Source organism: Falco naumanni, chromosome 13 (genome assembly GCF_017639655.2).
Source record: "Falco naumanni isolate bFalNau1 chromosome 13, bFalNau1.pat, whole genome shotgun sequence".
NCBI classification, from domain to species: Eukaryota; Metazoa; Chordata; class Aves; order Falconiformes; family Falconidae; genus Falco; species Falco naumanni.
In genome coordinates, this window is record NC_054066.1 from 773,769 (window position 1) to 783,809 (window position 10,041).

Sequence of the window (10,041 nt, forward strand, 5' to 3'; positions counted from 1 at the left end):
ACCTGGGGCAATGGGGTCCCCTCACCGAGGGGAGGGTACGGGGGCAGCCTCAAAACTGGCCGATGGTTTTTTTCGGGGGGGGGGGGGGGGGGAGGCAGGATGTACCCAGGTGGGCCCCTCCCCCATCACTCTTAAGAGGCCAAGGGTGGTGCGCACCCCCCAGGAGGGACCCATCCTCCCCCAGCGCCGGGCCTGGCTCCTCCTCCCGAGCCGGAGGGGACCCTGGTGTCCGCGCCCCCGGCCTTCCTCCCACCCCCCTGCCCAGTCGGTGAAATGCGAAACTGGGTAAACTGGTGGGACTGGGCAGGGTCGGACCCCTGAATCCCTCTGAGCCTGGAGGGGTAAGCACACCCCCCTGGATCCTCCAGGGCCAAAGGCCACAATTTAGGGTGGGGGTCCCTGTCCCCCCCCCCCCCCTCTGCCGGGCAAGGGACCCGGGCACCCGCCTGCCCCTCACCCCCCATCCCGGGGCTGCACGTGGCCTCACTGGAAAACGCGACGGGGGGGCGCTCCCGGCTGCCTCAGTCCCCTGGGGGGGGGGCGGTAAACATCACCCCCCCACCCCCCCCCAACCCCCCCAGCGGGGTGGCGGTGGCTCGAGCGAATTTGGGGCATTTCGGGGGATTCCCAGCACCACCCGGGGCTGAGCCCTTCGGGCCCCCCCAGTGCTCCCAGTGCCCTGTGGCCCAGCCACCCCCCACCCCACCCCCCCCGCCCTGCGACGGCCCCGTGTCACCGCGAGGCGTCAGGTGACAGCAGGCCGGGGGGGAGGGGGGGGGCCGCGACCCCCACTTCCCCTTTCGGGCCCATAAAGCGCCGGAGGGGACACGCGGGGGAACACGAGGGGACACGCGAGGGTGAGTGGCCCGCGGGGTCCTGCCCCGGCAGCCCACCGGGGGGAGGGGGGCGGCACCCTCCATGCTGTGGGGGGGTTGGGCTGCGCTGGATGCCTGAGTCCCGGTTCTGCCCGGGGGGTGGGGGGCGGTGCTGGGGACACCCCTCTGGGTGCCACGGGGGGGCGATCAGGATGCCCTGGGACCCCTCCTGACGCCTGGGTCCCGTGAGTGGGGGCTGGAGCCCCAGGGACCCCCATGGACACATGGGTCCTATTGGGGGGGGCTTGGACCCCAGAGACCCCCTTGGACTGCTGTGTCCCATGGATGGGGCTGGGACCCCCTGGCACCCCCCCAAGTACCTGTGTCCCATGGCTGGGGACTGGGACCCCACTTAGACACTCGTGTCCCATGGGTGGGTGCTTGGATCCCAGGGACCCCCGCAGACACCTGGGTCCCGTGGGTCAGGGCTGGGACCCCTAGAACTGCCCATGGGTGGGGGCTGGGACACCCCTTCCCAACGCCTGTGTCCCATGGGTATGGAGTGGGACCCCCCCCCCCTGCCACCTGGGTCCTGGGGGTGGGGGGGGTGGGGTTTTGGACCCCAGGGACTTCCCCCAGACACCTGTGTCCCATGGGTGGGGGCTGGGACACTCTGCTCCCCGCCCCTCCCCCCCCCCCCCATACCTGTGTCCCGTGAGTGGGGGCTGGGATCCCTAGGACTCCCCATGGATGGGGACCAGGACTCCCTAGCCCACCCCCCCCCCCCCCCCCCCACCCCCCCCTCACCCCCTCCCAACGCCTGTGCCCCATTGGACACCCTCTCCAGATGCTGGCGCTGCTGTGGGTGATGGTGACGGTGATGCTGGTGGCCGGGGGGGGCCCGGAGGGGGCGGTGCAGTTCTTGGCGGTGGGTGACTGGGGGGGGGTCCCCGACCCCCCCTTTGCCACCCCCCGTGAGGTGGCCACGGCAGCAGCCATGGGACGCGTAGCCACTGACCTCGGCGCCGACTTCATCCTCGCCCTTGGGGACAACTTCTACTATGAGGGGGTGCGAGACGAGTGGGACCCCCGCTTCCAGGTATGACCCCCCCCAACCCGGGGGGGGCGACACTAAAATGCGAGGGGGGCGGGCTGGGAAGTGTCTTGGAGGTGGGGCAAGACCTCCGAGGTGACCCCGGTATCCCCGCAAGGGAAACCTCACAGCCCCATGTCCCCCTCCCTGTGTCCCCATGTCTGTGTCTCTGACCTCTGCCATGTCATGTGTGTCGTCCCCCCCCCCCCCCAGGAGACCTTCGAGCGAGTGTTCACGGCCCCGGGGCTTCGGGAGCTGCCCTGGTTCGTGCTGGCAGGGAACCACGACCACGCGGGGAACGTCACTGCACAGCTGGCATATGGCCACCACTCCCCCCGATGGTAGGGACACCTCCCCCCTCCCCCCCGCCCCCCCCCCCCCGGGACAGCCACCTGCCCATGTCCCCAGGGTGTGCCCGAGGACCTCTGGGATGTCACCAGGGTGTCACCAGGGTGTTCCCAAGGACTCCTGGGATGTCCCCAAGGTGTTCCCGAGGACCCCTGGACTGGCACAAGGGTGTTCCCAGTGTGTGCCTGAGGACCCCTGGGATGTCCCCAAGGTGTTTCTGAGGACCCCTGGGATGTCCCCAGGGTGTTCTCATGGACTCCTGGGATGTCACCAGGATGATTCCGATGACTCCTGGGATGTCCCCAGGGTCTCCCCAAGTGTCCCCTGTGTCCCACAGCGACATCCCACACTACTACTTCAACCTGTGCCTGCTGCTGGCATGTCCCCACATCCTCCCAGGGTGTCCCCACATGTCCCCAAGCCCCCTGTGTCCCACCAGCATTTCCTGCTCCAGCCTGTGCCCAGTGTTGGGGTATCCCCTGGGTGTCCCCACGTGTCCCCTGTGTCCCACAGCTACTTCCCACACTACTACTTCAACCTGTGCCTGCTGCTGACGTGTCCCCATGCCCCCCCAGGGTGTCCCCACATGTCCCCAAGCCCCCTCCTGGGGGGCTGGGGCTTGTCTCCAGCCTGTGCCTAGTGCTGAGGTATCCCCTGGGTATCCCCACATGTCCCCTGTGTCCCACCAGCATTTCCTGCTCCAACCTGTGCCCTTTGCTGGGGTATCCCTTGGGTGTCCCCACATGTCCCCTGTGTCCCGCAGGCACTTCCCCCACTACTACTACAGCCTCCGTCTCTCCCTGCCGGGCACCAATGCCTCAGCCCGGCTGCTGATGCTGGACACAGTGCTGCTCTGCGGTGGCAGCGACGACTTTGGGGCAGGGGGTGCCCCCCAGGGCCCCAGGGATGCAGCAGCAGCGGCGGCACAGCTGGCCTGGCTGCGGGGACGGCTGGCGGCTGCACGCCATGACCGCTACGTGTTGGTGGCCGGCCACTACCCGGTGTGGTCAGTGGCCGAGCATGGCCCCACCACCTGCCTGCTGCGGCTGCTGCGGCCGCTGCTGCGGCATCACCGTGTCACTGCCTACCTCTGCGGCCACGACCACAACCTGCAGGTGAGCCTGGGGGTGTCCAGACACCCCCCAAATGGGGGACACCCCAGTGTCTAAGGACCGCTGTCTGGGACCCCCCCAATGGGATCCTGGTGTCTAAAGACCCCCCCAGTGTTACCCCTCTAGTGTCCAAGGCCCCCCCCCAATGGGATCCTGGTGTCTGAGGAACCCCCAGACCTCTCTAGTGAGACCCCCAGTATCCAAGGACCCTCCAATGGGACCCTGGTGTATGAGGAACCCCCAGACCCCCCCCCATGGGACCCCTCAATGTTCAGGGACTCCTCCCATCTTTCCCCTCCTCATCTGTGCCCCCCGGGTTCCTGAGGGGTGGGCGGTGGGCAAGGTCTTGGTGGTGGGGGCAGGGACCCCTGCATGGGGGGGACACACCAGCCTCCATCCTAACCCCCCCTTATCTCTGCCCCCCCCCCCAGTTCCTGGAGGAGGGGGGGGTGGGCTACGTGGTGAGCGGTGCCGGGAACTTCATGGAAGAGTCCCAGAGCCATGGGGGGGCTGTGCCCCCTGGCTCCCTCCGCTTCTTCTTTGGAGCCCCCACCTCCCCAGGGGGCTTTGCTCACCTGCGCCTGGACGCCCACGCAGCCACCATCACCTTCCTGGAGGCCACCGGCCGCGTCCTCTACCGTGTGGCCCTGCCCCCACGTGACCTCTGACCCCAGCAATTTATCAAGACTTGCAATGGAGGTGGGGGTGGGGAACTGGTCTCTCCCCTCCCCCCACATGGGGGGGACACTCATCATGGACCCGTGTCCCCCATGGGGCAGGACCCCTGTAACCTTTGACCTGGAGGACAGAGGGGAGGACCCTTGTGAGCCCTGACCTCGGGGGGCCCCCCAGGCCTTGTGGGTATCCACAGCCCAGACGCCCCCCAATAAAAGGACTTTGGACCGAGGCTGTTATAAACGATAACAATTAAAACAATTTTATTTGGGGTTCAATCAATTTCGGCTGAGAAACAACGCGCAAAAGCAGCGCTGGGTGCGCGGAGAACTCAATTAGCTCCACCACACGCACACCTGAGCCCTAGAAGTGGCGTCTTTTATGCCCGGATCTCGACCAATCACCTCTCGCCGGAAGTTCGTCCCGCTCTTCCCCATTGGGCCGTCAGGGTACGCCTTCTCCTCCTATTGGCTCTCCTTTGGCGCGCTTTTCTACGCAGCGATTGCCTCGGGAAGGGGGAGCTTTTCCATTGTCTCACGGGGGAGCCGCACGCGCCCATTCATTACCATTGTGGCACAGGGTTTAGATTTACACGGGGTACAACAGCTACACTTGGCGCGCTACATTCTATTTTTGACATGAATCACGACTGCGTTTATCACAATGCCCCCTTGTTTACCTCATTGATTCATGTTTTCAATCAAATCAAACAGGGGTAAGTAACAACCCCCCCAAATTATCAAATAAAACGTTGAATTAAACAGGGATAAGTAACAACCCCCCAAATATTCCCAGGAGCGTAACACTCCCTTCGGTAAGTCAATTACAACAGTTGGTAAGATTAAATAGTTACTCTTTGTTATATTTTTGACAAGTTTTACAAACACATTTTTAGCAACTTTGGGAACTTCATATTTGACTCCCGTTTTCATCTCATGATAAAACATCGTTAGTTATCTTCTCCTTTCTTTATCCATCCCTCTGTTTTCTTAATATAAAATTGGAAGTATAAAGGGTGTCCACACCTTCCCACAGTGTTCCAGTCAGGACCCTTATTGATAAGGTCCTGATCTTATCAGGTCTGGTCAGGATCATACTGCTCAGCGGTCACAGCCCTCAGCAGACCTTGTCACCTGCAGCACTGATTCCCTCCAGTCTTTACCAAGGTGTGCCTTTCTTTTTAAGGCTTCCAATATAACAAACACCAACAGAGGTCCTGGAAAATTGGGGAAAAGCAGGTTCCATCAGCTACTAAAGATAACATCGATTCTCTTGTACTTTAAATTTTTGTAAATTCAGTTACCCTTTTACAGAAGTCAATATAGATTTCCCGAACCGTTACATCAAGTTCTTTTAAAAGTAAGTTTGGTATCCTCAAGTTCAGTTATGACTCTGCATTCCTTTATTGTTAATTGATATAAATTTACCATGATGGTTCTTTTTTTTACTTCCAATTTAATTCCAAATTGTATAATCAAATCTCGTCCTTTTAGATTCAATCTTTACATTTTTAATAATAGGAACCCTGAAAGGTTCCCTTGTTGCTCCTACTACCAAAGCTGTATCTCTACTTGCTCGACATCCCAAAGGGATGTGCCGAACTGTAGATTGTTCAGCTCCTGTATCAACTAAAAAACCATTACCTCCACCTCTTGGGGACCAATCTTTAAATTTATCAAGGGCTCAGATGTTGTTTTTGTCCGCAGAATGTAGAGCCCCTGATACCCCTATTCATCTTCATTAAACATCTGTTTGTCCTTCATTCGTCTCCTCCAGTCCTTTTTTAAATGTCCCCTCTGCTCATAATGATAACATTCGAGCATTTTCCCTGGAAATCCTCCATTTGTTGTTTCCCGGACTGCCGCTACAAACATTCTTGCTTTCTCTTTTTGTTTTTCCTCATCCCTCTGTACATACACTTTCTGAGCTTCCTTCAACAGTTCTTGTAATCCTTGTTCTTGCCAACTGTCCAGCTTTTCCAGTTTCTTTCTTATATCCCCCCATGATCCGGCCACAAATTGGATTTTTAGAAATGCTTCTCCAACTGGAGAGGCTGGGTTTAGCCCCAAATACATTTGTAAATTTTTCCTCAGTTTCTCTAACCAATCCACGGGAGACTCGTCCTTTTCCTGTTGTTCACTAAAAACCTTATTAGTATTCTGCCCCCCTTGGTTCCTTGGATAATCAACTCTCTCAAATCTGACATATTCTGTCTATCACGGGCATTTTGGTTACTCCAGTTTGGGTTCTGGTTAGGCCACTTCTGTTCCCCAGGAGGGCCTCGTTGATACCTTCTTTCCCACATCTGTATTCCTGCCTGTCTAATCATAGATCTTTCTTCAGCTGTAAATAATAATCCTAAAACAGATTGTATTTCTTCCCAGGTATAGGTATTAGGACCTAGGAACTGGTCTAACCGTTCAGAGACTCCCAAAGGATCATCTAACAGATGACCCATTTCTCTTTTAAAGGATCTCACATCTCCTGTATTCCAAGGTACAGATACAAATCCAGTTCCTCCTGTATCTCCATCTATCGGTACCTCTCGGAGGGGAGCCAGAGCCACTGCTCCTTTATAATTTTCATCTCTCTCTTTCTGTACTATGTGTGACTAGAAGGAGGAGAGAAGAGGGAAGTCGAAGGAACGGGGTCGGGAGGCAGTGGGGGATGTATCCTCTCCTGACGGCCTTCCGCATCCTGCCTTAAACAAGGCGGGGGTAAATTGTCTGATGGCTCCCATGAGGACGTGGTTGGTTTAGTTTCAATCTCCCGTGACTCCCTTTCTCTCTTTTCTCTCAAAGGAAATAATGAAACCAATCTTCCCGTCTCCGACCCTCTCCACCGTGCAGCATGTTCACTTTCTTTCTGACTGAAGGGCTCTTTGTTATTCACATAAATTTAATGTCTTACACATCCAATCATCAAAACATCCAAATATCGGCCAATATACATAATAGGATTAAATTGCCTCTCTCGTCCACGCGTCCGTACAGTAACAGGCCATTTTTGTTTCAGTTTTTCCCTCTTGAGATGGCCAGTGACCCCAATGCCTGAGCATTATTCCTAAAGCACTATCCAGGGGAATAATTTGTGGGTATTCCTTTTCTTCCTTTGTTTCCTCTTCAAATCTTGACTCCTGTTGGCCCATTTTCATTAGGAATTTTACGGCAATTCCTATCGCCCTTAGCAACCAATAACTGTCTTGCAGGGGGGTTGCGCCCCCCTACGGTATCCGGGAGTATTACACCCTTGGTTGCCGATACCAATGTCTACAGGGGGTTTTGGACCTATCACCCGCGAATCCTAGGACTTTTACAGGGGCTTCCTATCGCCCTTAGTTACCGGTAAGAGTGTCCTGCAGGGGCTGAACCCTTCACCCACCCACATACCCTATAAGAGTCGAGATCCCACCCACGAATCCTATAGGAACCGCTTAAGTCCTTCACCGGCCAAGTCCCTCGCGGGAGTTTGGAACCGCGGTTAGAAGACCCCCACACTCGCTTCGGAACTCAAATCCTGGCTCCGAACCTAGAGTCCGTTTCCAGAATTAGGTTCCGTCTCAATCACACTCTTGCACACAAGTAACCGATACCCACCCAACCGAACGGTTTCCCTTATACTCACGACTCCATCGGCTTCGTTCGGAGCTTCGTGCACGAGAATTACGGGTCCTTCCTACTGCAGTTTTTCCCTAAGAGCTCCAACCCCTTTTGGTTATTGTTTCTCTTTTGTTCGTTGATCTCCGGAGACTGACCTACACTGCTACCCTCGAGCCAAAATCTGTGGGGCGCCCCTCGAAAAGTCACAGTCCAGGAAAGCACAGCGAGATCACGTCGGGGTCACCGGATTGTTATAAACGGTAACAATTAAAACAATTTTATTTGGGGTTCAATCAATTTCGGCTGAGAAACAACACGCAAAAGCAGCGCTGGGTGCGCGGAGAACTCAATTAGCTCCACCACACGCACACCTGAGCCCTAGAGGTGGCGTCTTTTATGCCCGGATCTCGACCAATCACCTCTCGCCGGAAGTTCGTCCCGCTCTTCCCCATTGGGCCGTCAGGGTACGCCTTCTCCTCCTATTGGCTCCCCTTTGGCGCGCTTTTCTACGCAGCGATTGCCTCGGGAAGGGGGCGCTTTTCCATTGTCTCACGGGAGAGCCGCACGCGCCCATTCATTACCATTGTGGCACAGGGTTTAGATTTACACGGGGTACAACAACCACACTTGGCGCACTACATTCTATTTTTGACATGAATCATGACTGCGTTTATCACAGAGACGCTGTCGTGATCGATCGTCCCAAAGCGGGAAGGGGGGGCGGGGCCACCGCCCCCGACAGCCAATGGGCGCAGAGTGGGCGGAAGCGGCGTCAGGCGGAGGCGGGGCCTGGACCACTTACGGGTCACGGCGGCGGAAGTGCCTGTCGCTGGGGGAAACGCGGCGGGAGCGGGCGGCAGGTCCGGGGGGGGCCGCGGCCGGGTGTGGTGGGGGGTGTGGGGAGCCGTGATGGGGGTGATGGCGGTTGCGGTCTGGGGGCTTCAGGGAGCCGGGCTGGAGCGTGATGGGGGCTGCAGGGAGTTAGGCTGGGGCGTGATGGGGGTTGGGGTCTGCAGGGAGCCAGGCTGGGGGGGTGATGGGGGCTGGGGGGTACGAGCTGGGGTCTGCAGGGAGCCAGGCCGGGGGGCGATGGCGGCGGGGGCTGCGGGGAGCCAGGCCAGAGGCGGGGCGGGGCTGGGGGCTGAAGGCTGAAGGGAGTCAGGCCGCGGGTACATGCTGGGACTGGGGGCTGCAGGGAGCCAGGCCGGGGAGTGGGGGGTCAGGGGGCTGCAGGGAGCCAGGCTGGGGTGTGGTGGGGGCTGTGGGGAGCCAGACTGCTGGGGGGTGATGAGGTCTGGGGGCTGCGGGAAGCCGTGGCAGCGAATGGGGGCTGCAGGGAGCTAGGCCGGGGGTACATGCTGGGGCTGGGGGGCCAGTGGATGCCAGGAGGGTCCCGGAGGCGTCAAGCTTGCCCCCACCGTGGCCTGTTGTGGGTTGGGGCCGTGCCCACGGGAGCTCCTGGACACTGGGCACCGGGGAGGGGTCTGCAGCTCCCTGCCTCCCCGGGCCCACAACCACTGCGGTTCCTGCAGCCATGGGGCGACGGAAATCCAAGCGGAAGCCACCACCCAAGAAGAAGGTGACGGGGACGCTGGAGACGCAGTTCACCTGCCCCTTCTGCAACCACGAGAAGTCCTGCGATGTCAAGATGTGAGTAGGGGGAGGGGGGCTACAGCCAGGGGAGGGGGCTGCAGCCCTGGGGGGGGGGGGCAGGCACGGCTGAGGATGCCACCTGTAGCAGCTTGTCCCCTGCTGCCCCCCCAGGGACCGTGCCCGAAACACAGGGGTGATCTCCTGTACAGTCTGCCTGGAGGAGTTCCAGACGCCCATCACCTGTATCCTTACTGGGACCCCACCCCCCCCCGACCCACCCTGGACCCCCCCTTTGCCTCTGTTAGTGCCTTAACATCCCCCACGAGACCTGTCGGAGCCAGTGGATGTCTACAGCGACTGGATTGATGCCTGCGAAGCTGCCAACCAGTAACGGCCAGGGCAGACTCTGCCTGCAGCACAACCCCAGACCCCTTGGGGGGAGGGGGGGCAGCTCACATCGCTGCCCCCAGACCCTGAGGTGGGGGTGCGTCACATCCCTGTCCCTGGCTTTGTGGTGTTTTCTTTACATTTTCTACTTTTCTGGCCCTGGGCACAGGGGCTCGGACTCACGCGGTGACGCAGGACGTGTCCCACCTGCTCCCTGGGCATGGGACCCCTACTCCATGAGCCGCAGGGACCCGGGGACAGGGGCTGGGCAGGAGGGTGATGCGTTTTGGCAGAGCTGCCCTCAAATAAATGCTCTTGCGGGTCTGGGCTGGGGCTCAGTGTCCTTGTCACTGGCGCTGCTACTGTGAGGGCCACAGGGACTCAGGGAGTGGCTGGGGACATGTGAGGCCAGGTGATAC

General features: G+C 59.1%; 2 protein-coding genes and 1 long non-coding RNA gene across 4 annotated transcripts; 2 read left to right on the forward strand and 1 right to left on the reverse strand.

The window, feature by feature from the left end:
- Positions 1–771: 771 nt before the first annotated feature.
- Positions 772–4,275, forward strand: ACP5 (acid phosphatase 5, tartrate resistant). The gene is made up of 5 exons (XM_040613306.1): positions 772–857; positions 1,663–1,914; positions 2,122–2,249; positions 3,020–3,371; positions 3,800–4,275. Exons 2-5 carry the CDS (start codon positions 1,663–1,665, stop codon positions 4,034–4,036), a joined length of 969 nt encoding a protein of 322 aa, XP_040469240.1. The 5' UTR covers positions 772–857; the 3' UTR covers positions 4,037–4,275.
- A 604-nt stretch (positions 4,276–4,879) lies between these two features.
- LOC121096797 lies at positions 4,880–8,365 on the reverse strand. The gene is made up of 2 exons (XR_005830686.1): positions 7,668–8,365; positions 4,880–5,259 (listed from the first exon to the last, which is right to left on the reverse strand). It is a non-coding gene; the product is annotated as an uncharacterized LOC121096797 (long non-coding RNA).
- Positions 8,366–8,391: 26 nt separating this feature from the next.
- ELOF1 (elongation factor 1 homolog) lies at positions 8,392–9,949 on the forward strand. Of its 2 annotated transcripts, none has more exons than XM_040613311.1 (4): positions 8,392–8,502; positions 9,175–9,292; positions 9,407–9,477; positions 9,562–9,949. In XM_040613311.1, the coding sequence occupies exons 2-4, from the start codon at positions 9,177–9,179 to the stop codon at positions 9,624–9,626; spliced, it is 252 nt and encodes an 83-aa protein (XP_040469245.1). In that variant the 5' UTR covers positions 8,392–8,502; positions 9,175–9,176; the 3' UTR covers positions 9,627–9,949. The 2 variants fall into 2 exon arrangements, with proteins under 2 accessions (XP_040469245.1, XP_040469246.1); XM_040613312.1 differs by having other exon boundaries at positions 8,435–8,499; positions 9,173–9,292.
- The last annotated feature ends 92 nt before the right edge of the window (positions 9,950–10,041 follow it).

What these genes read in the sequence shown, in the direction of transcription:
- ELOF1 (XM_040613311.1), top strand. Translation starts at nt 9,177, where the DNA reads ATGGGGCGACGGAAATCCAAGCGGAAGCCACCACCCAAGAAGAAGGTG. An exon ending in AAGTCCTGCGATGTCAAGAT is followed by an intron (nt 9,293 to 9,406) that starts GTGAGTAGGGGG and finishes CTGCCCCCCCAG; the next exon opens with GGACCGTGCCCGAAACACAG. An exon ending in GTTCCAGACGCCCATCACCT is followed by an intron (nt 9,478 to 9,561) that starts GTATCCTTACTG and finishes ATCCCCCACGAG; the next exon opens with ACCTGTCGGAGCCAGTGGAT.
- ACP5 (XM_040613306.1), top strand. Translation starts at nt 1,663, where the DNA reads ATGCTGGCGCTGCTGTGGGTGATGGTGACGGTGATGCTGGTGGCCGGG. An exon ending in AGTGGGACCCCCGCTTCCAG is followed by an intron (nt 1,915 to 2,121) that starts GTATGACCCCCC and finishes CCCCCCCCCCAG; the next exon opens with GAGACCTTCGAGCGAGTGTT. An exon ending in GGCCACCACTCCCCCCGATG is followed by an intron (nt 2,250 to 3,019) that starts GTAGGGACACCT and finishes TGTGTCCCGCAG; the next exon opens with GCACTTCCCCCACTACTACT.